Here is a 23,771-nt window from a genome sequence, read left to right on the forward strand (position 1 = left end):
AACTTTCATGTCCCGGATCCCTCTGCGTGTGATGGTTTTTATCTGTGGCAGCTCAAGTGGGCTGGAGATGGAGAGGCCTCCTTTTTAAGTCCACCCTTCAAGCTAAAAGTAGAGAATAGCCTATATCCTCCAACATTATGCAGACTTCCATGTCCACAAGGCATATAGAGTTGGGGTCATGCTTAAGGACCGGATGGGGGTATTCAGGAAAGGGGTCTGTGGCGGTTTGGCATTTTGAATGTGTAGTTTGGTATATGCTGCCTCCATCAATACACCCCCACCCTCCACCTCCAGGCTCACCTTCTGCACATGAAGGGAGGAGGGTAGTGGAGGGAAGCAGTTCAGAGGGTCTAGCAGCTGGACTTTATTTAAGGGTCAAAAAGTGAAACAGAAATTGTTCTTAAGACATAAAAAAATCCCTTTGAACTCAGATCATATCAGTCAGGAGTTCAGCCATCAATGTCTCCAAAGGAGTTCTCGTTTTTTTTCTCCATAGCACCATCTGCACCAGCTTTAGCACATGACTGACAATTAATAACTGTATAAGCACTGAAATTGTTGCACAATTGCTCCTTTATTGTTTGTCCTCAGCTTGTAGTATTAGATCAGCTTTGACTTAGACAACTGGAATTTGCGTTAGAATGAAAAGAGAGTTGCACTCGTTCCAAGGATAATTATCTTGCTCCCTTTGAGGAAATCTCCCAAAAGAAATAAAGGCTTCAGACGATGATTGATGTAATTTTCTGTTATTCACTGTCAGTATGACAAAAATGAATGCTGATGTAGGAGGGATTTATAAATAGAAGGCTTAAATGCTGCTTTTATAGCTCAGACTAGCTCGCAAAGGCCAAATTTAGACTAGGTATAAGAGTTTCAATGTGTGATTGAGGAAACCTAAATCCTGCTCCGCACCATATTGTAGAGGCATTTGATGTTGTCGTCTTCCAAGGCCCACAGTCTGTGTCTGGCCAGCACGAACTAGGGGTGCTGTCCTACTCATCAGTACCTAATCCCCGAAAGACATGCAGAGCTTCCAGCCACACACACCCGCTCCCCCCGCCTCGCAAAAATGTGGATCAAATTAACCCAGCGGCAGCAATGTTCTCTCTCGACAATCAGTTCACTCTCCAAGTCCTAAAAACAGAGAATCTTGTTTCTTCTCCGAGCCAGACATGAACTGTGTTCTCTGCTCCATGTTGTCTGCTGCTGTTTGTTTGACTCTGTCAGTTTCCTAATGACAAAAAAATTGCTCCTCTCCAGAGAACAGAGTAGATTGTTGTAGTCGGCTTTTTTCATTAATTACCAGCAGGTGTGCAGGGTCCAAAAACCCAATACTATGCGCTGGAATGGCAATATTAACCCTTTTGTCATGCAACCGCCCTGAGGATTTGTTTTATATTTGCACTTTTCTCAGCTTTGGTCAGGTGAACCACTATGTACCTGTTGGTTTTGGCATGTGTCGTCTCATTAGTGCTCAGAGTTGTCCATCATGTAACTGGCAGCCCGCTCTTGATTGGGATTGACCGTTGCAGCAGTTTCCTTCGTTGGGACCGGGCTGTCAATCAACCGCTCGGTGCTCGTTCCCAGAAAGACTGAGTGTGCCTCTTGTCCGTGAGGATTCCAGCGCGAACACAGGCCCTTTTCTTCTGCTGTATGAAAGCACTCGAAAAGGTTTGTAGTTTTATCCTTCATAGAGCGACCAAGGTCAGTTGCTTGTGTGTCACAGTGTCACAGCTACATGATTGTCATGCGTTCTATTAACTAAGCCACCAAACCCCAAGGAAGCAGGGCTCATCTAATGTGAGCCCATGAGACAAAAACAGAGGTGAACAGGAGAGAAACATGAGAGCAAGAAAGGCGTCATGATGTCATGCTAAGCGTGTTGGTTTAGTTTCTGTCTAGGTTTATGTGCTAAGCTAAATCAAATGAAACCAAAGCCAAGCAGTTAGTGATGCAAGAGGCCTCAAGAAATATGTCTCCACTTCTGTGTCATAATCATAGACTGTATATAAAAATGGACGACATGACTGCAATGGTGAAGCCAAAGCAGCTTAATTGCCCCCTAGTGGCTGGCTGCAGTATAGGTCATAAACCCTGCCTCGTCCGTGTTAGTGGGTGGGACACGGGCCAAACCAAAAGCTCAAAATAGTCTGTTGGTTTAAATGACTAATTTAATACTATAAAAACAGGGTGAGACATCATGATTGACGGCTGACACTGACTTGCAATTGGTCAAGCGCGTGTATCAGTAGGATCTCATTCGCACGACTCCACTTCACGATCACTACTCTGGCTCCAAATGACGTCTTCAGTGCAAGATGGCAGCTCTCCAATGCAGGATATTTTGGCTTGATTTCTGGATAGTGGAAAGAGGTGGAGACTTGTCGTCCATCTTTGTTTACAGTTTGTGATCATAAACCACTCCCGTCCATATGCTCAGTTTGTTTAAACACATTGATCCCATCTCAGTCCGCACACTCTGTCACCTCGATTCCTGAATCTTGCTCCTTTCCTCGACAAAATCGTACATTTCGATTACCGACACATCCCTCAAAACATGACTGCCTTGATAACCAAAACAACAACCTTAAAAAAAAACTTTTCTCCTGACCAGTGAAAGAGCAGGAGGTTGGTGCCTTTGATGTGTGAAAATCCATGTGTGCAAAAGTTGTGCCTTCAACCACATTTTGGAGAGGAATAGGCCATGTTGGGAACAGACCAGGCATACGAACGGAGAGCTGAGAACTGGATTGTTCTGCAGGAATGATATGAAATCTTTCTGTGGATATTTAGATTCGTGTTTCCACAGCGACAACTGCGTCCTACTGGAATTCATCCTAACCAAAATAAAGTCCATAACCACTGTGATCTGTAAGGAACAATAGTATTTTAAAGCTGCCTATTAAACCCACAGAGAATGACTTTTTAATGCTTACAAAAAGAGTTTGGGTGGAGTATCAGTTAATTCAACTTTAACTACAGTAGCTAAGGCTGTGTGGAAACATTGGCTAATTTCAGGGCCATATTATTTAAAACCACAAAGTTTTAACAAAAGCTATTCAAATGGAGTCAAATTACTTTTCTATTAGTTTTGCATTTTGCCTCGAACCCTTTTGCCCCACGAATAAATTGAATCCATTATGTTAGAGTCAGGAGATGAACAATGTATAAATCTGTATCAGCACTGCTGCCCTCCTTTATGCATCCATATAGGTTTTTGGGTCACACATGTTTAAAACGGAAAAGAAATTGGGACAATCTCTCCAGTTTTAGTTTTCCCTGCACATGTCCTGCTGTAATAAGAGGAGCAGTGGAAAGTGGGAGTAGTTTATCCAATTCAACCACTGGATCTAACCAGAAATAACTTGTCCAAATAATATGGTTCATAATAAAAGCGTCTTCCAAGTTTTAAGCGACCATTGGAAGTTTAGCTGGAAATAAATGAAAAGGAAAGTAGTTTTTCCTTCGCCACTTCAAGGGGACATCCTAATTAAAGTGAAATGTTACTCATATTAGTGAATGTTTAAAGCTCTGGAGTAAGAGGACAACAAAAAACATAAAAAGAAACACGTATAACTTTCAAGATCCATTTATTTGAGTTGATACAGTACTACAGAGGCTTTGTGTTGAGTAGAAATACACCCAAAATGGATGAGTTAAGACATTTTACAAGATTTGAGGAACCCCTATTGATTTCTTGAAAAAATGCACACTTGACCACTGGCTTCACGATGAGATGATACCACTCTAACTTTGAACAAACACGTGTTCGTGTGCGGTACGTTCTGAACACAACACACTGCCTGAAGCTGGCCGAAGCATTGACACGGAGCACTTAACAAATTAAATGGCTTGATCACCAATAAATACAAGTATAAAAACACGTTGATAATAATTTTCATTATCAAAAAAACAAAAATAAACGATAATAAAAGATACCAAAGGCACACAACTTAATCCACCTTGGCAGTCCAGAATCACCAACAGAAAAAAAACAAAAAAGTGTGGCAAAGCCAACCAAAGTAATGAGCCATAACGAAAATAATAATACTTAAATAACATAATAATACTAACTTATTATTATTGTCATAACAATATCCAGTCAAGTTTTCCTATGATTAGACTTTCTGCTAACTAACAGATATGCACCATTTCCAGTTTGGCAGAGTTAAAGTTTCATCTTCACTTTTTTTCCATTCTCGAGATGCTGTTCCAGCATTTTTGACTTTTTGGATCTCCTGTGCTTTGGTAGAGGTGATGTTGAAATTAATTTTTTTCAATTTTTCCCAGGGTCACCTTTCCACATATGAGTACATATGTTTTAATATTCCCCTATTCCATTTGAAATTTTAATTCCAAAAAGTCTGTTTTTGCCATTTGGATGTGGTTAATGGGTTTCACTAACTACAACGAAACAGAGGGGAAATGAAGTTTAGCCAATTTGTCCTGTTTTTTGGAGAGAAATTTTAGCACTTCGAGGAAGGAAGTATTTTCTGCCATAACATAAAGCAATACAAAGTTTCTTATATTTTGGAAAATCAAAAACAGAAGCATAATAAAACAAAATACTAACATAGTATAATTTTCTCACTGTAAATCCAGTTGACAATAAAAATGCAATACAAAAAGGCAATAAAATGCAATATAATACGCAGCGGGTCTTTCATTTGACTCAATACCCAGGACCTTTCCTTCACACGAGCCGACCACTGAAAAACATTCAACATGTGATCCGGTTTTCCTCGGGGGTCGTCCACTGCATGGTTTTATATCCACATAATCTGATATCTAGGATGTCAGTCACCGTTTTCCCACTTCCCTTTGTCACTGCTGTTGAAAAGCGTAACGCACTTTCTAAGGCCATGCAGGACACACAAAGTCACACACTGACCCTCAAGAACAACAGCCTCCGGCCTCTTGCAGCCAACGTGGTGGTGATTTCATTCACCGCTGTGGCGTCTCGCGTGAAATTAAAATCCAAAGGGATCTCATTAGTCCCTATATTAGTTCCCCTGAATCTTGTCAAAGCTTCCTCACATCTTTGGTATAAAATAAAAACTTTCCATCTACTCTTTCTACTTACTTTTCTTTACTCTCACTCATCTACAGTACAATCCCTTCCCAAAAAGAAATCTATCTCCTTGACCTCTCCTGTTTTCCAGGAGAAGCCCTCTCTAATCTACAGCACCGCTCCGTGCATCGCTCTTTCACACTTTTCTCACCTCCCTCTAGCTATAAATCTCTACGCTCTGCTGCTCTCTTACTCACAAATGAAAACAATAGCTGGCTAATTGTGCTCGGTTGGAATAATGGACTAGTATACACAGCTGGAGGGCTCAGCGCCGACCGCAGATCCCACCTGTGCTGAGTCGGACTGGAGCTGATAGCGATCTCGAGCACCGACATGTCTCCAGGCTTTTGTCTGAGGAATTCGCTGTGTCATCAGCAGGCTAAAAAAAACAACAACCTTACTTGGCTCTTCTCGAAACGCTCCGGGTGAAATATTAACCAGTCCAACAATGGAAAACACCTTAACTTATCTTTGGTAGAAAAAAAAAAAAGTCTCACACAAAAGATCCTATTTGATCAGGTAGCCCTGTAAATGTGAAAAGGTTAAAGGAGCACCAGGCACATTCCAGGACTGTGAGATGGTGTCTGTGCCATCTCCCTCCACCACATGTAGGTGAGTCCCCGCAGACCTCTGGTGCTGTCGGCTAATCTGTGTTCAACCAAGCAACCTAAACTGCTGACAAACCCAACTATGGGCTTAGACACTGACAAAGAACACAGAGGAGGTTGTTCTGAGGCTGCCTGCAGATGTTGGCATATCTGTGTGTGAGTGTGTGAAGGCACGGGAAGGGACGGGGAGGAGGGGAGACGAGAGCGTTTGATCTCAACTGTCTCAGTTTGACCTTTGAACCACAACATAAGTAAAGCTAGTCAGCTGTGCGGCGAAGGCCCTGGGTCTCTCCACATTCACAAACAACATGAAAAAAAAAAAAAAGCACAACTGGTGACAGGTTGGCCTGGCTTTTCCCTCCACTTTAAGGAAATGACATACATAATTTTTTTTATTATGAATCAAAAAAGGCACTTCCTACATAGTCCATAGTATCATACACATATATAGGACATACGCTTTTATGAAGGTATAATCGCCTGCGTGTCTTACATGCACAGACGTAGTTATATATGCTGAGTATATATATGTTTCTCATCACCGAGTAACATAATTATATATGTCAGTTCCACACCTGGAGTTGGAGACTCTTCCAGTAACAGCCAGCGCCCACCAGTTTAGCACATGAAAGTAAAAGCTACGCAAAACATTATTAATAAATAATCAGCAATGTCAGTTTTTTTTTTTTTGGAACAAGACCCTGGTTTGTTTTTCAAAGGAAGTAAAGATCACAAAAGCATGTGCTCTGTGTGAGTTTTAAGGTGCTTTTGTAAACTCAAACTCAAAGATTGGGTGGTGTACGAGGAGAGCCAACCAGTGTCATGGTCGCTGCGTTTGTGATTCTAACTTGCCTTCTTGCTGAATATGTAAACATGTTGAACACAGCAAAGTCTATGGGCGGGCCCAGAAAGCAGACTGGGTGGCATTCTCCCGTGCCAGCTCCCTCTCCTCCTCTCTCCTGTTCACAAAGCCCTAACTGAATTTCCTCTGGCCAGAGAGGTGCACCTAAGTGTGTGCATGTGTGTGTGTGTATGTGTGTGTGTGTAGATGTACATCATTTCCTTCAAGACTTCGGTCCTATTTCGAGAAGCCGCAACTTCCAAAAAAGGTGTATCCCAGTAACGCACTGGTCGTTAATGCCGCCCACATACATCTGTGCACACACATACACGCACACACTCAGGTTTAACTCCCTCTGTTTCCTCTCTCCCTCTGCCACCCGAGTGTTAGGTGAGGTTGCCGCTGATGTCCAGGGCTTGCTGGTACACCTGAGTCATGTCCTCCAGGTCCCCCAGCAAGGAGAAGCTGCCATTGTCCCCCGGGGAGCCTTTCGTTTTGGCGCAGCGGCCGAACTTGGGTCCCTGGAGAGGCGGGGCTGCCTGGAAGCCCTTGAAGTTGGCGAGCTGCAGCAGGTTTTCGGCCGAGGCGCATGCCCTGATGTTCGGGCGGAGGTGCTGCGTGGAAGGATGCCACTCTGCCCCGCTGAGGGAGCTGGGCGACAGGGACAGGACAGAGCTGTCCTCCCCGACTATGCTGGAGGGCCGACTCTGACTGCGTGACAGACCGGAATCAGTCGATGTAGGAGGCTCGCCATGAACTCCGGCCAATGCTGCTGCTGAGGGAGGCCCGCTGTAGGTGGAGTACTTGCCATTTCGCTTCAAGATGCCTTTTCTCCCCATCATTCTCTTGGGTGGGGAGGTGGCGAGTAGAGACATACTGGCCCCTCCTAAAAGCTCGGAGGACTCGCTACGCTCCGGGGAGGAGTAGTACCCTGATTCCCGTTGTTGGTTGTTCTTCAAGATGCCTTTCTTGGGCAGAGAGGGCACTATCTTCGCTGGTGAGCCTCCTCCCAGAATCGGCTCCTCTTCCTCTGGGTCTGGACTTGAGGCATCCTCTCCCCCTTCAGCTTGTTGAGGCAGCGCCGTCTGGCCCAACTCCACTTCATCCAGACAGGCCGCCTGCTGCTCCTCAGTGACCCTGGTCTTCAGGATGCCCTTGGGTCTCTTTAGACCCGGCTTGTCCTCTGCTCCGCAGTGTGTCTGTCCCGCTTCAACATTTTCCTTCTTGGACTTTTTGGGCCTCTGGCGCAGCAGCTGGGGCATGGCCACAGCTTTGGCTCCAGAACCACGTGGCTCAGTGCGGTTCTGCCAGTCGATGAAGCGGGCCAGCATGGGCGAGCCTCCGTGGTCACGTTGGGTCTCGCAGTCACACACACTGTTCTTCCAGCCCCAGTTTACCCACCAGTGATTGGCTATGTCCTCCACTGTGGCCCGGCGGTCAGGGTTCACCATCAGCATCCAGCGGATCAGTCCACGGGCATCTGGCGGCAAACAACAAGAACATCTGTATACTGTCTCATACAACACAACACTTGACATTAAAATGATTGCAATCTGAAAAGAACATACTGCTTTACTGAGCACTGAATGGAGAGGTGGAGTGGAGAAAAACTGTGAGAAACTGTGGAGAGTCTCACTCTGACATACGGAGGGACTGTGAAGTTCAGTGCATGTCTGAAAGCAGCTATATAGTGTTTTTACACCAATAAAAAAATCCCTCAATATTTTTCATGGTTACTTTTAATTAATTTTTTTGTGTAAACCACAAAATCCACAATAACATAAGACAACACAACGACAGTCACACATCCATGTGTCTCTGATGGTTTAGCAACATGCAGAACTCAATAATAAAAGCTTAAAAAGAAAATAGTTTTATAGTGGCTCTGTTTATAATAGAAAATGAGCTATAAATGTAATTCTAGTGTGATACAATACAAAGAAATGGTGTTTCTCACTCTCACATGTATAGTTGTTTGTATTAAGGGCAGATGTGTTTTCCTGCCATGACTAAAAACACAGAGTCAAAGGTTCCAGTCGTACCTGAGGACTGAGTAGGCTCTTTGTACTCGCCGTTGCTAATCTGGCGAATGAGGTTCTTATGGTCTCCCCCATCGAATGGCATGGTCCCGTAGACCAGGGTGTACAACAGCACGCCCAGAGCCCAGCTGTCCACCTGGTGAAAATGAAAACATGGTCATGAGCTTGTTCACACACAAAACATACACAGCCCACAGCATGAGGTATATATACTGGTATATATGCAGAAAATAATAGAGACTGGAGTTATTAAATACAAATATCCTTGTTTTATTTAGTTATGCATTGTATTCGATTTTCTAACCTCTCGCATGTTAGAACATTTTAGTGAAAGAGCCTCTCTGGCTTGGCTTTCACAGAAATCATGACAAACTCCAGTTCCCTGGTGGGAAATGTCTCGTTTTCACACACACATCCACTCACCCAACCCCAGCCCCTATACCCTCTCACCCTCCCATTCTCTCCTGCTCCGTCAGGCAGAAGCAAGAACTTTCCGACCACCAACCTAATGCAGTGAGGTTCTCTAAGTTAGCGGTTACATAAGACTGTGTCTGGGGCATGAGGAGGAGCAGCAGCCGAGGGGGGAGCGGGTGGGAGACGAGACGGGGTAATGAGTCCAGCAGAGATGGCAGCGTTATGATATCCTGAGCTCCTGAAGACTGAGCAGAGACGGGCTGCCATTCAGTGATCAGCAGATGACCCATCTCAGTGTGTGTGTGTGTGTGTGTGTGTGTGTGTGTGTGTGTGTGTGTGTGTGTGTGTGTGTGTGTGTGTGTGTGTGTGTGTGTGTGTGTGTGTGTGTGTGTGTGTGTGTGACAGAGCTGTAGATGTATTGTGTGCATGTGTGTGTTGACTGCAGTTAGGGGAGGATGAGATGTCCTGAGGAATGTGCTGCTGATGGCAGCTCTGAGGCTCTAAGACATAGTCTAGGAAGTGGAAATCAGATAGGACCAGTTAAGGACCTGGTGCACTTCCTCTAAAAGGCTCTGGAACCCACATCAAAAAATGATTTCACTCTCCTGCTGCCATTGGTCCATTCCTGAGGGCGAGACAGGGCACGCACTATTGTTGTGTTCTATTTTTGCTGCCTGTGTTTGCTGTAATTTGTGGCCTCACCCCAAACTGAGGTTCTGTAATTTTGATCGCAATCGGACTGCTGTCGTTTTTAGCACTCTCGAGCAAATTATAGTGAATTACGCAAAATTGAACGGTTGGACTTGAAATCTAAATCTAAAAATGCAACTTTTTTTTCCTCCCTCCGCTGCTTTGTCTTAAGGAACTGATGTGATTTCAGAGACGACGCCCTTCAGAGCGACTTTGGAATTTCCAGATAAGTGGCTTTGAGGAGATGTTTTCACTCTTTCTTTCACCAAAACTATTTGACTTTGACCGTGGCGCTCATTTCTATCCCATTAAGCACAGGAGGAAAATGAGCAAAAACTATCCTCCAGTTCCTCACTTCAAAGACGCCGGGCGTAGGAAGGGGAGGACTGGGGAGGGATGCAGAGGGTTTCTGAGCTGTGTGGTTGCCGGAGAGACCTCCCTCTGACTGGAAACGAACAGTAATCCCATCAAAGAACCAGAAACTAAATCTGACCCGCAACTTTGTGTACGGCCTGTGTGATGATGACGACTATCACAAACGATGATAAAAGCTACATACGGTGTGAACCAGGAAGGACGATAATGATAAGGATGGCTACACAAAAGGAAAGCAGGTCCTGGAAATTAAATTCTAGGGATTAAGTCATTGTCACGGTTCGGTTCAGCGGGCCTCACCTCTGGCCCACGGTACGGTCTCCCATTGACGATCTCTGGCGAAGCGTAGAGCGGGCTCCCGCAGAAGGTTTGCAGCAGCTTGTCCTTGTGGTAGAGGTTCGACAGCCCAAAGTCAGCAATCTGTGGAGACAGGGGTACGTGTGATTTATTTTCAATTTTTACACCAGCCTCATGATTGCTAATCTCATGCAAAGATCATTTGAGGTGAGGCATTTCAGTCCAACGCATCACAGATCGAGGACAAACCTTAATATTACAGTTTTCATCCAGTAGCACATTTTCCAGTTTTAGATCCCTGTGCACCACTCCATTCTGAAACACAAAGAGAAGAACAACAACACAATGATTGATGGATGCATCACTGTATTCATTCAAGAGAGATGGATCCAAGTATTGTGGAGTGGATCCTTTGTGTGAACAGATGATTTACTCTGACAGTGTTAGCCTGTGTCTCTCGGGGGAAATCAAGGCAGCCTGTTGGTGTAGTTCTCTTTAATTGCTCCTGTCCCCTCTGGGGTCTTTATGCTGACATGCTGCGATTTCTTTTTTCAAATCCACTCACATGTGTCACGCAAAGTTGAGCCTGTAATAACCATCATGTATGAATTATGTTCTCACAGAATCGTTGGATTAAAACCAACTAAGCTGTTAAAAACAACTAAGAATTAACTTGTGGTATGCAGACAGACAGATCACAGCTCAGATGTGGACTGAGTTCTCTTCAGCCCCCTGGTCGTGCTCTGCGTGGCATCTCCTATTGGTTACGGCCTGGCAGGGAATCTCACCCTGATTGGTGGATACAAAAGAAGAAATAGCTGCTTGCTTGTGGTGTCAGTGATTCATCGCGCACAGCAGTTTGGGACTCCTATCTTAGGAGCATGACATCATCTCTATCTCCAGCTGGGAAAGAGTGTGACAGGAGGGGACCGTCCTACCAGGGCCGTGGGAGCTTGGGAGTTTGATGGGAATTAGTGAGGTGTGGAACGAGGGCTGACGCGGGGTGTGGCTGGATATACATCTCCAGGGGGAAAAGCTTAGGGGGTATCTTGGGACGTCCATCAGCGTGTCAACAGATGAGGCGCAGAATTAAGGCTTGTTTGGTGCAGAGGGCATAAGCATGAATTAAACTGGCCTGTGTTTCATCTCCACTCAGAAACAGATGACTCCCTTCGACCAGCACGCCAAGAAAAGCATACGGAGTAGGGCCTGCAGATTAACTGGCTATATGACTGAGTGCAGAGGTGCATGGTTAATGTAACAAAAAGCCTGGAAAATAAAGACTGTGTGTATGTGCGCTTGTGTGAGAGAGGAAAACAGATATTTAAGGTGAGCAGGAAATGAATGTGCGTGTGTTTTTCTATATGTAAAGTACAGTATGGGTTTTCTCACCTTGTGGCAGTGGTGTACGGCGGAGACTATCTGTCTGAAGAAGTGTCGCGTCTCCCTCTCGCTCAGGCGCCTGCGCTCGCTGATGTAGTCGTACAGCTCGCCCTTGCTGGCGTACTCCATCACGATCACGATCTTGTCCTTGTTCTCAAACACTGAGAAAATATGAAAAAAAACAATTGGGAGTTCACTGATATGTACTTTCAGGGAAATAACATCTACATTAAGAGCAGGAGAGGTGGGAGGACAATCTTTAAAGTCGGGCCATGTTCGTTCTATCACATTACAATAACAAACAGACGTTGTTATGTAAAATGCAGAGGGAAACAGCTCACACACACATGGACACGCGCACACACACACACACACACACACACCCCTGCTTAAGTTTTGGACCAGGAATCCAGATTTCAGAGGAGCACATTACATCTATACACTTCTCCCAAGGTTACATCACCCCAAACCCCACCTCATGAGTTTGGCTCTTTCACAACATCGCCGGGAGGGGCTGTTAACTCAATCAAGCCCACTCCTCGGAGACCGGAGTGAGTGGAGAGACCAGTAAAAAAAAAAAACTGAGAGAAGGCAGGAACTGGGACGAGGACAGAAAAGAGTTATCATCGTGGAGGATCACGCGATGGCCCCTGACACATCCCAGGTTCACTTCCCGGCATCATGTCACCACATTTCACAACACACTCGCACACTCTCAAGTCTGTCACATAAATATTACAACAGCGGTAGGTTATCACTAAAACTAATTATCAGTGTGTGAATGATAATGGAAACTAAGTAATTTCCTTTGTTGTTTTTCCATTATGTTCACATTTGCTCATAATTATGATTTATTATACATTATTTATCTTTCCTTTTCCATTTATTTTTTTCCTTTTTTGTCCCCCCCCTTTTCTTTTTTTTCTGTCTTCTTGTTTCATTTTCAGTTACTGTTATTATTACTGTTCATTTATTTAATTTTCTCTTGTTACCTAAATTTCGTAATGAGATGTAACCCATATAAGCACTATTGATTGTAACGATTGTACTTATTTATTTATTGTCATGGGTGGGATGGGATGTGAAGATAAACAGGGGTTGTTACAATAACAACAGTAATCATATTCTCTCATAAGAGATGAAGAATATATAAAGTTAAAGTACTGACTAATTATAAAGCATAATTCTACAATCCTATAATATAGCTTCCATTTGGCTTGTAAAAGAGACAACAGCATGATAAGTTGTGTTTTTGTGTTTAACAGGATCACTTGAATTAAAACGGTGAATTGCTACACTTCCAGTGACTGAGGGGAAATCAGTGTTGTTACAGTGGTATTACTGTGATGCATTACGATCCAGCTGCAGCTCATCAAACACATCATTCTGTGTCAGTATTTAGCCCTGTAGTGTATAATTTCAACTTGGCAACTTCCTTTCTCTCCCAGTGCCTTGGCATGAAGGGAATGACAGTGGTTAGGCAGAGGAGAGGGAAGGAGAGAGAGAGGGAAAAAAAGGCCAAGGGAACACTGAGGAGATGACAACAACACAGTCCACCATGTTGCTCTGCATTGTGTGGCTGGATTTTCCCACACAGCGGGGTCGCCGGGGTGAGGGCCTCTGCTTTCTGCACCCTTGAGTGAGCACCTTCATAGTTTGTCACACTACTTTCCTCACCCCCCTCCGCTACCTCTACCAGGGTCCTTTTAAAGATATAATCCTCTACAAAAACACACAGTTGCTGAGTGATGGTAATGCTCCCTGATTGTGACTGTCTGGCCGCTTTGTAGAAGTAACAGACGGGACGTGAGCCAAGCAGCCTGGGAGGGCAGAGTCCATCCTGCCCTCCGATTGGTGGACGGAGCGGTGACCTCGGGTGACATTTGCGGTGATCCATGGTCGGGGTTGTTCTCAGCTTGCACTCCCATTTACCCTTGACCCCTGGTGTTGAAGTAATTACCTGGCTTACATAACTTGGGTTTGTTACGGCCCGTTGGGTACAACAGCCACCGCCACAGCCATGCTGTCACTCACTGGGCTTTGTTCAGAGGTCAGGCCCTCAAATCTGACTAATTAGCACCTATTGTCCCATCGCCCTCGCTGATGATAGACAGCTATTGCTTAAGAGGCAAAAAGCAGAGTAGTATTACACAGTGTATTCCAGAAGAGTGGTAGTAAACTAATGATGCAGACCATAAAGACGCAAACACTTAAAGCTGTTTACTTTTCTGGTTTTAAGTATTTTAATACTGTAGGAATAGCCGTTGTTTCCCCAAACTGGGACTTAACTACCATTACAAAAGATCTACAGGCTTTAACTCACTATAGGTGTATGTCACCTTTGGAGAATGCAGTATAATGAGTACAATAAAAAAAATGTGGCTCTTTATTCACAGCAGGGTGAATGGTTTTATGTCTGTTCTGAGTTTATGTGTCCATCTCATTTCCCCCTTTCCCTCCCCAAAAAGAATTGGTTCAACGTTACAGGGAAATACTTGTCTCTTGCCAAGAATTTGAGGAAAGATTGATACCAGTCTCATATCTCTTTGGTAAATATGTGAAGCTTTGGCCAGCTGCTGTGTAGCTTAGCTTAGTCTGTGCCCCAAGGTAACAAAGTCTGTCTCTCACAGCGCCATCAAAGCTTACTTATTTACACACTATACAACAAGTTCTGCTTTTCTAGAGGGTTATGTGTCAGACTAGTTCAGCTAACCAGCTGCTCGTGTCATATTTACTGTCAAAGTCATATCAAACGTCTCATCTAACTCTCGCAAGACTTTTAACTATTCCTCTAACGCGTCTTTGCCACGTCGGGCGTAGTTTTACTTAAAGCATCTCTTTCTGCAAACATGAACATGCTAGTACTGTTTTATTTGGCTGTATCAATTTGCACATTTACAGCATTCTTCGGGTTTGACTATTTGTTTTAAGAGGGGGGGCACCGGGGCTACATGCTAATGCCTGAGGAGCGAAGAGCAAAATCCGCTTTTTAAATGCCCCGCACAGCATGCTGAGGGATGCAGAATGTGAGGGAGTGGTAGAAAATCTCTCTTCACACACACATCTGGTTCAGCTTTGCTTCACACAAGGCAGTTAGCAGGGGCTGTTGAAGAGGGTGTTGCCAGATACACAAATCTCGGGGCCTCCTATATATCTCTAAAGCGAGGCTGGGCGGAGGCCAGGCCACAACAGTAAACGCTGGGTTTGAGGAGAAACACCAAAAGACTGCGAGCAATGAGTCTGGTTGAGTGTGTTGGTGGAGTGCGGCGTTTTTTAAAAGGGAGGCAGCGCACACAGGAAAAGGATCCTCCAAGTTTATAAAACTGGGTGTTCTTTTAATCATTCTCTTAGCAAATGCATAAAACCCCCGGCTGCACTTCCGCCCTCCAGTTGACTACTGGCACGTTCCCATGACAAATAGCGATGTTTGTCACACATACACGTTGCTGATAACGACCTGGGGACTCTGATACTAAACAAAGGACAGTTGGTAAGCCAGTTTGGGCAGTGGCACACACACATTGTGCTGGGGCAGCTAGCCTGAAAAGGGCATTGATAGTGTTGGTCTGTTGACACAGGCATTAAAAAAGTCACGAGTCACAAATCATATGAAACTGACTCACACTGCAGCGCCTTGTGACTTTAATTGCCTGCACATAGGCCCGGGCTACGTAATAAGAGATGATTAATTGCGAGCGATATGTTGAAAAAGTTCAGTGGGAATTGTTCAGCCTTTACACTGTATGTTATCCTCTAGTAAGGTTAAGGTCATTTGAAAGGGCTCATATCGAAAACGGAAAGAGTAAGTAAGTGTGCTGTTTTAGCCCGACTCAAGGGCTTTGACATTTAAAGAGTTGCTTCCTGGGGTAGAGATACGTTGATGTTGCTCCAGGGAGAGTTTAAAGCCTTTTCCTCCCTCTGAAAAGCACTGGACCAGAGTCAGGCAGGGTGCAGGTCTGGGTGACTGGGGTCAATCCAGTGTCTATGTGCATGCTCACCTCACAGGCACATATTTATACAAAAACGTACAAAGGCACACGCACACACACACACCGGACAAGTAGAGTCTGGTTCCCAGCTGCAGTTGTCCCTAAGTATCCGCAGATGTCTGGCCCTGAGATCAAGACCAGAGGAGACAAGGGATGAGACCTCTCAGATGTGGGAGAGGCAATCCCTTAGAATACCACCTCTCTTATGCACACAAACTTTCATCACACACGAGCACACATGCATTGACAGCGATCCAGACTTTTACTGGCCCAGGCGGCCAGACAGAAGATGAATAACATCCCAGAACTGCAGTCCAGGTCTTATTATGACATCTGCATGTCATAACACGACAATCCTGCAGCTTAAGCCGCGAGTGCTGCATGAGCTAAGGGAGGGCTGGATTTTGGACATGTGTGTGTTTTTGTTTATGCGCGTTTCCAGTGAAACGAACGTGTATTATTTGTTGTGTGTGTGTGTGTGTGTGTGTGTGTGCGCAATGACATGTCATGCAGCAGAGCCTCACCTTCATATATAGAGATGATGTGTGGGTGGCGGAGCGACGACATGATCTCGATCTCTCTGCGAATGTGAACCATGTCCTGCTCATCCTTGATCTTCTCCTTCCGAATGGACTTGATTGCCACCTGGAACCAGAAGAGGAGACTTTGATCAGCACCAAATCTTCAGTAACACAGAGCTTATGTGCATCATGTGAAACAGCTTCCCTTTTCCCCCTGAGATAAGTTGATTAAATTTGGGAAATTTAATTAAAATAAAAACAGTGAAAAAAATACTACAAGACAACACATTCATTCTATCTGTATAAACATGTGGGCCGACTCAGTGTGTAGCTTATTGCTTCATCTCTTTCTCCAATCTCTTTCTCTCTGTGCTTCATCTGCCTCATTTACCTCCCCCTCTCAGGGGTCCTATAGGGCCAGAAGAGCGACCTTTGACCTCATCACCAGGCCTCGCTGACATGACAGCCAGATGAGTCAAGCAAGCAGAGGTATCATCTTCTCACACTGTGTAATTTACTCAGTCTCCACTCTGGATGAAGCGAAATGAAGGGGAGAAAAACAACCTGTGACACGTGGAGCCATAATGGAGGCTTGCTTTGTAGTCTTTCAGGGCGAGAGCCTACATTTAACCAAGTATTAGTCAGTGTTTGGGCTGGACCTATGATCTGACCCCCCAACTCTTCTCTAACAGAGAGATCAGAAGGCAGACTCGCATGGTAAAACACAGTGGTTTCCATAGCAGCCGTCTACCCGGGTGCTGCTGTAGTTAGAAAGCAAGAAGAATATTCTGCTACTATGCAGACACACACATGCTTTGTGCTACATGCTAATGTCAGCAAGTTTATCAGGTATAATGTTCACCATTTTCTTCTTTTCTTTCATGTTTCTAATAAGAAACAATATGAAAGTCCATTCAAATGTTATTTCAGTCTGAACCATAGTAGTGAACCAACTCAAGCAACATTGCCACCCACAGCGCCAGTGAGGACCATGACCATCATGAAATTGAGGTGAGAAAGGTGTTAAATGGTCATGATTTCTGGGGGAAGGCAGGGAGGCCTCGAGGTCAGAGCTCCTCCATAAATCTGATGTCAGTATCAACCTGCAAAGCTGTGTTTCCCCGGCTGTTCAAAAGGCCTTGAGAGGACACTAAATCACTAACCGCTCTCTTATTCTTACTTATTCTGATTAGGAACGGCCAATGGCCTACTTTTGAAAATCTGGCCTGCTGGGAGTTTTATGGTGAAATCAGAGGAGAGCGAGCCGGGCTTGGGGAAGCCATTCAGTCTCCTTGCCTTGCCAACAGGGGTTAGCTGCAGCCGATTCAACTGCACTTGATTTGACAGCTTTTCACTGTCATGGCAATGCCACCGGAGTACGAGTCAACCGCAACTGCATGCATTCAAACTTCCACTCTGTGCACTCCTTAAATGAGAGGTTAGCGGCCTTCTCCAAATAAACCGATCAAGAGCACAGTGCAGCACATGTCACTATAATTGTAGCCTAAACATTTTGGATTGAGTCCTGGGTTTCGCTTTGATCCGGCCTGTATAGAGTCTGTCCGCTCTAAATTCTGTTAGTTTAAACTTTTGTCCTCTCCTAGCTAAGCTGTGTTTTCTGAAGAGCCCAGCATCATTCCACGCAGCCGAAACCACAGGCAGTAGCAGAGTGCCAAGCTAATTACCGTGTACATCAATAAAAATAACCCCAAACCGGAATAGTTCCCTTCCAGAGAATGCCTTGATTAAACAGAATTCAAAGAAATGATACCATAACAAACAAGCTGGGGTCTGGGGGTGGGGGTCAACATGCTGTGTTCAGAATTGCTCAAAGTTGTTTGTGCCTTAACAGTGATGTTTTCCTTTACCTCATTACAATCATCAGCACTTTATTTCCAAAATGTGAGCAAAATGTTTTGACTTTGGTGCTCGTCAGAGAAGTAGAATGTAAGTCCTCCTGGACATAATGCAGGACTTAAGTCAGGAACAGTTAAGACGTGACAAAGTTTCACACAGAGGCAAGTAAAAAATGTTTCTGTATGACTGCTGCCTACAACCAAAAATGATGTTGTCTCCTAAAAGGGTAGTAATCAATCTTTAACAGCCACGATCCTAATTCCACACTCATTGTTAGAGCCAGCCCCCCCACATAGGGCTTGAGACAAAGCCAGGTATCTCTTGTGAATCTCCTCATGTTCGCCTGCCCTGACCCCAACGTGGATCATTAAACAGGACTGCAGATCAGCCACTTGCCAGCTGGCCGGGCCGGCTGACACAGCTACGCTTGTCCTTAAGTGGATCCCTATTACTGTCACTCACAGTAAACAGGCGCCGCACTACTGCCCACACCAGCCACTGCCAGGTATGGGGCCCGTCTCGTCTGCCCCCCACCCCCCAACGCCCTTGTTCACAACCGACCTAGTTTCAAGTGAAAGTCCATGTTCGCTTCAGCGGAGCCTGACGTCTTCCTCAGCTTTCTCAGGCCATTAAAATAGATGAAGTATTCATCACAAGCTCGCCCATCCCTGCATTTTCTAAAGATCGTGACCATTTTTTGTGGTGACCGCGTGCCTGAGTCAGAGTAAGGGGGAAAATAGAAAGAGCAAGAACTCTTCCAGGAAACTATATATTCTCAAACACAGCCCGGAGTCATAATACCTCATCAACAGCACCACATATAGCTGAGGAATGTCTGTGTTTTCACCTCTCGCGTACCTCTCCTGTGAATCCATTTTTGGGGAATGATGTAATCTGGTGCTTTAAGCTCATATTAATATGACTCCCTGACCGCTTTAACTGAGGCCATCCCTCTCTTGTTATGGTGGTGGGTTTCCCTGTGTCTCTGTGCTGCCCACCCCTCCTCTCTGCGATGGGTCCCCCATACAGGATATTAACCTTCCCCTCCAATCTCATTTCCTGCTGTGGATGGCCTTTCATGTGTCACTGCCCATTTTAGGCCTGGTTGCCACCACAACCTTTTCATTATCGTAATCTAAATGGCAAATAATACACCACGACGCACACGTCTCTTTCTATCTCTCTCACTAGTACACAAACATGAAACACGTCTTCTAGAGGCATGCACAAACACATGAGCCTGCGCATGTTTAACATATCCCTTCTATGATCTCTATGATCAATTGCACTTCACATAATGCTGGCTTTCCATGAGGCTGCCAAGTGGCCCTACATATGGCTTTGCAGATTAAAGCAGACAGTCACTCAGTTCCACTTTCGCTGACACGCTGAATGTGCCCACATCTAATCAATCATCCTCCAGTGCCTTCGGTGTACTCCACACTTGTGTGTGCACAGTCACGCACAGTACTTCCTCAGTCTGCGTCCTCGTCGGGTTATCTCTGCTGCTCTCATTTGGTTTGTGGTGCGAGCCAGGAAACGGCCCAGGGAGTCGAGTTGATTGCATAACGGCCTCGCCACGCTGCTCTATCTGCCATATGGACGCAAGGGACGTCCACTGGGTCAGAGGTCAAGTAAACTCGAGCATTGCAGTGCCAGACACACGTGGCCCGTGAGGTGGCCGACAGACTGGCTCAAAGTGTAGAGGTGCTGATTCTTCGAGGGCTTCCTTAACTGAGATATACAAACTCCCACGTGAAACACAGTCATCCAAGGAAGCCCCATACTTTACTGAGCTCCTACTTTAAGTCTGAAAGTTGTGCTTGGAGGAGTGATGCAGATAATGGGAGAATGTAAGGAATTGGGCTCCTGAGTGCTGACCTACATTTGTGTGTGTGTATTTTGGGTATTTGGCTAATTTAAGCATCAATGCCAACAAGGTGTGCTTTCTTGCATGATATTGGAAACATTATAAATGTAAACAAATCGAGAGTTCATGTCGAAGATTGTTACTCCTTTAAAACTCCTTTTTGAGTCAGCTAGTGTTATCACAGGGAAACAGTGTCTTTATATCTCTCATGTCAAAACAGTACACTTTGACCTGTTCAGCACTTAAACATTGTGCAATGTTACCACGCAACTGAAAGCGAAATACTTCACATTCGTGTTGCTGCCATGGAAATAATGAACAGGGGAAAACATACAGAAGAAAAGGACAATGTGCCAAGAGAGAGCCAGCGAGCAGTACCAGAGGATTTATGCTCCCCCTATCAAGTACATATGCGTACCAGGAGCTATGAAACCACTGAGGGACATTGTTGACCTATACTAAGTTCCCCCCCCTGACATTCTCAGCACATGGAAAATGCCTCGTGTCCTGCCAGGTTGGGCACGGGGGTCCAACTTTGGCACACGTGAAAATGTTTTGGAGACATCTGCAGATGGTGGCTTTATTATGGTTAAGTGTGCTAATAACTTCTTTCATGAAAGAAACAGACAGTGGTGGGCTGCGGAAAGCAAACACAGACACACGCCCTCACAAAGGAATAAAAACAAAACCAAAAGGAGCAAACTGGGGCTAAAATGTTTCGAAACACTGCAGGGAAAATGTGAGTGGGAAGCTGTAGTAACTGGGGGACTGCTGGCTGGTTTTACATGATGCTCACTGGGGCCACTGGAGTCGCATTAGTCAGTCAGTAGCCGGATTTGCACTCCAGCATCCGGTCGTGTGGCCCTGCTTTGGAGCAGACATGTGCAGCAACTGCTCCCTGGCCCCATGGGAGCATTTTTTTACCATGAGGGGAACTCCCAGTGGGGGCAGGAGGTGCACACGCCTCTGAGAGCAACAAAGCTTATTTTAGGACCACTGATGTTTGCAGTGGGGACTGGGGAGCTTTACAACAACATGCATGCACACAAGGACTGGCTCTGCGGGAGTTGCACAAGTGCATGTGTGCATCTGGACTTGTTTCTTGAAGACAGTTCACCTCTCATCCAAGAGACTTCTTCAGTTCTTTTTTCAAATGCTTCTTCTTTATCCAAGAGGCTGGTGAAGAAAGCACTGAACAGAAGTGAAGAAGCCTCTTGGGTGAGAGGTGAAATGCCAGCAAGTCCAGTTGTCTACTTCCACATGTGCAACCCCTGAGAATCGTACGTCAGGGCAGGTTAGAGGCATCATGACAGATGATTCCCCTCGAGTGGCTCACCTCTCTGCCGGAGTGCCGCTCGATGGCCTTCTTGACCTTCCCGTAGGTGCCTCTCCCCAGCGTCTCCAGCAGCTCGTAGCGGTGCTTCAGGTTGTGCTTGTGGTGGTGCTTCTTCACGCCCGAGCCGCGTCGCCCGTCGCCGCTCGCCGGGACCTCCTCGCCGGGCGGCGGAGCAGCTGGAGGTGGAGAACGGGGGAGGTCACCACCACCACCACCACCGCCCACCGCCGTGCCCGCTGACGTTTGCCCGGCTCCCGGGACCTCGGGCCGGGTTGCCCCCCGCTGGGGCGATAAATATGCGGTTTCCATCTCAACTATATGGGGAAGCGTTTTAACAACCCACCCCTGCTGTTTAAAAAATATATATTTCAAACTACCTACTTGATGCTATAATACTTATAGGCCTAATAATAGTTATAATAAATAAATAAATTACAAGGAATAACGCGTAGCTTGCTAGTCATGTTAAAACACGTGGAAACATTTCCAGATTGTCTTGGTTGATCATTTGGCTTTGATCAAAGCTGGTTCCCACCTAGTCATGGTGTTATCGATAAATAATCAATCTACTAATGGATTAAGCACGAGGAGTCTATTATCGGTCTATAATAACCTGACACATAATCATGGAGCCTGATACACATGAACTCTAGTGCCAATATTGTAATAACAGGTTTTGCGGAGCAGGCTGCTTTAACAACGACGTCCCTCCTCCTCCGGTAGTAATAATAATAATGATGATAATAATAATAAAATGGGATAAATGGGTCTGATCTCGTCACTCTTTCACTGACGATCTGTCTGATTCTGGCTCGTCTGTCATCCTACACGCTGCCGACATCACCGACTCACGTCTACGGGGGCCGAGAAAGCTGCGACGAAACCGGCGTTTAGGATGAAGATGACCCGCATTTTGTCCGCGGCCCAGGTGCAGCGGAGCCTCATTCATCCGGACTCTGTCTATTGTGCGACTGCAGGCTCCGTGCCGGGGTCGACGCAGGCAGAGGCGCGCTGTGCTCGGACACCATCTCAGGCTGAGGCGCTCTGGACATTGCCATGGTGGTTCCGCTGCTCTCCACCCGTGTTCGTCTTCGTCCTCTGCCTTTTTCTTCGTCTCCTTTGGATTCTCTTGCGTTGTGCCCTTCTTCTCCTTTCTCTCTCTCTCTCTCTTTCTCTCTCTCTCTCTCTCTCTCTCTCTATCCTCAACGTGAGAGGCTGTGAATAAGGAAAGCGCAAGGATCCGAAGGCGGAGGCGGGGTTTTACGCAGACCTCCTCCTCCTCCTCCTCCTTCACTGTCTTCTCTCTTCCCTTTCACCATCTCTGATATATCAGGGGCGTAGCCAGGAATCATGTGCCCCCCCCACACACACATACACTTCAACGTCATCTTTCTCCCCCCCCAAAAATGCGTCAGCCATTCATAACTCAAATACAAATCATTATTTACTTCTCTCCAAGAGGCACATGCACATCCAATAATCTGACGTTTTTTTGAAAATACACTGAGAGACAAGTCGATACCAATCTCATCTCTTTCAGTGAATATTATTAATTATTATCAGCTGATTGGTTTAGCATTAAGACAAAAAGACCCCATGGGGAAAAGAAAGCCTTGCTTTTATCAGAAGATAACTAAATCAGCCTATACCAGCACCTCTAAAGCTCAATAGTTGGCATATTATTAATATCCATTGACCAATTCTGCATGTGAATGTAGGCGGGGGACAAGATTTTGGGGCTGGAATCCTTCTGCTTTTTGTTTCCAGTTTAACCAATCACGTTTGAGCAGGTGTTAGTTGCCTGCTGGTAAAGAGCAAAAGAGGAGGATCACATTGTCCAAAATGCATCGGCTCTCGTCTTTCTGCATTCATATGTAGATAGATGATCATAGAGATATAATATCTACAAAAGGTATCACTGTTTTTGTTGTATGATGAGAAACGTTCAAATCACGTGGACTCGTCAGACTTTAAACGGTGAACAGAAGACAGAGTCTTGGAGGAAGCCACAAAATATCGGCCCCTGCCCCCAGAGGATAATTTGCCATCAGACGATAGCTGATGGGCTCAGAGATTAACACATTATAGATAGTTCAGTTTGTTCATACAAAAACTCCCAAGAACTTCCCATATTGTCCCATATACTGATCTAAATGCATCGGCTAACAGCTTTTTGAATTTATCTGCATTCATATGCAGATAGCTGTTAATGGAGATTAGCCAAAAGGTTGTCTGGACCTAAAACAATATCAAAAGTATTACTGTTTGTATGGAAAAATGTTCCACTTGGACTTCTCAGACTGTAAAGATTACAGACAGAGTCTTGGCCCGGATAGTCACTGTCTACACAAGACATTCGTGTTTCCACTGCAGATTTTCTCCTGTAGGTAAAAGTGAGAGTGAGAGCACACTGACCACATCAGGAATAAGTGATTAAACGTCACACCATCTTTTAGATAACTGACTAAATGACTGATACT

At 45.3% G+C, this 23,771-nt stretch overlaps 1 protein-coding gene across 1 annotated transcript; it reads right to left on the minus strand.

The window, feature by feature from the left end:
- Positions 1-3,573: 3,573 nt before the first annotated feature.
- Positions 3,574-22,590, minus strand: nuak1b (NUAK family, SNF1-like kinase, 1b). The gene is made up of 7 exons (XM_035156085.2): positions 21,292-22,590; positions 16,232-16,352; positions 11,728-11,879; positions 10,585-10,650; positions 10,339-10,458; positions 8,563-8,695; positions 3,574-8,000 (listed from the first exon to the last, which is right to left on the minus strand). The coding sequence occupies exons 1-7, from the start codon at positions 21,598-21,600 to the stop codon at positions 6,907-6,909; spliced, it is 1,995 nt and encodes a 664-aa protein (XP_035011976.1). The 5' UTR covers positions 21,601-22,590; the 3' UTR covers positions 3,574-6,906.
- Between the last annotated feature and the right edge of the window lie 1,181 nt (positions 22,591-23,771).

This window comes from Hippoglossus stenolepis, chromosome 5 (genome assembly GCF_022539355.2).
Source record: "Hippoglossus stenolepis isolate QCI-W04-F060 chromosome 5, HSTE1.2, whole genome shotgun sequence".
NCBI classification, from domain to species: Eukaryota; Metazoa; Chordata; class Actinopteri; order Pleuronectiformes; family Pleuronectidae; genus Hippoglossus; species Hippoglossus stenolepis.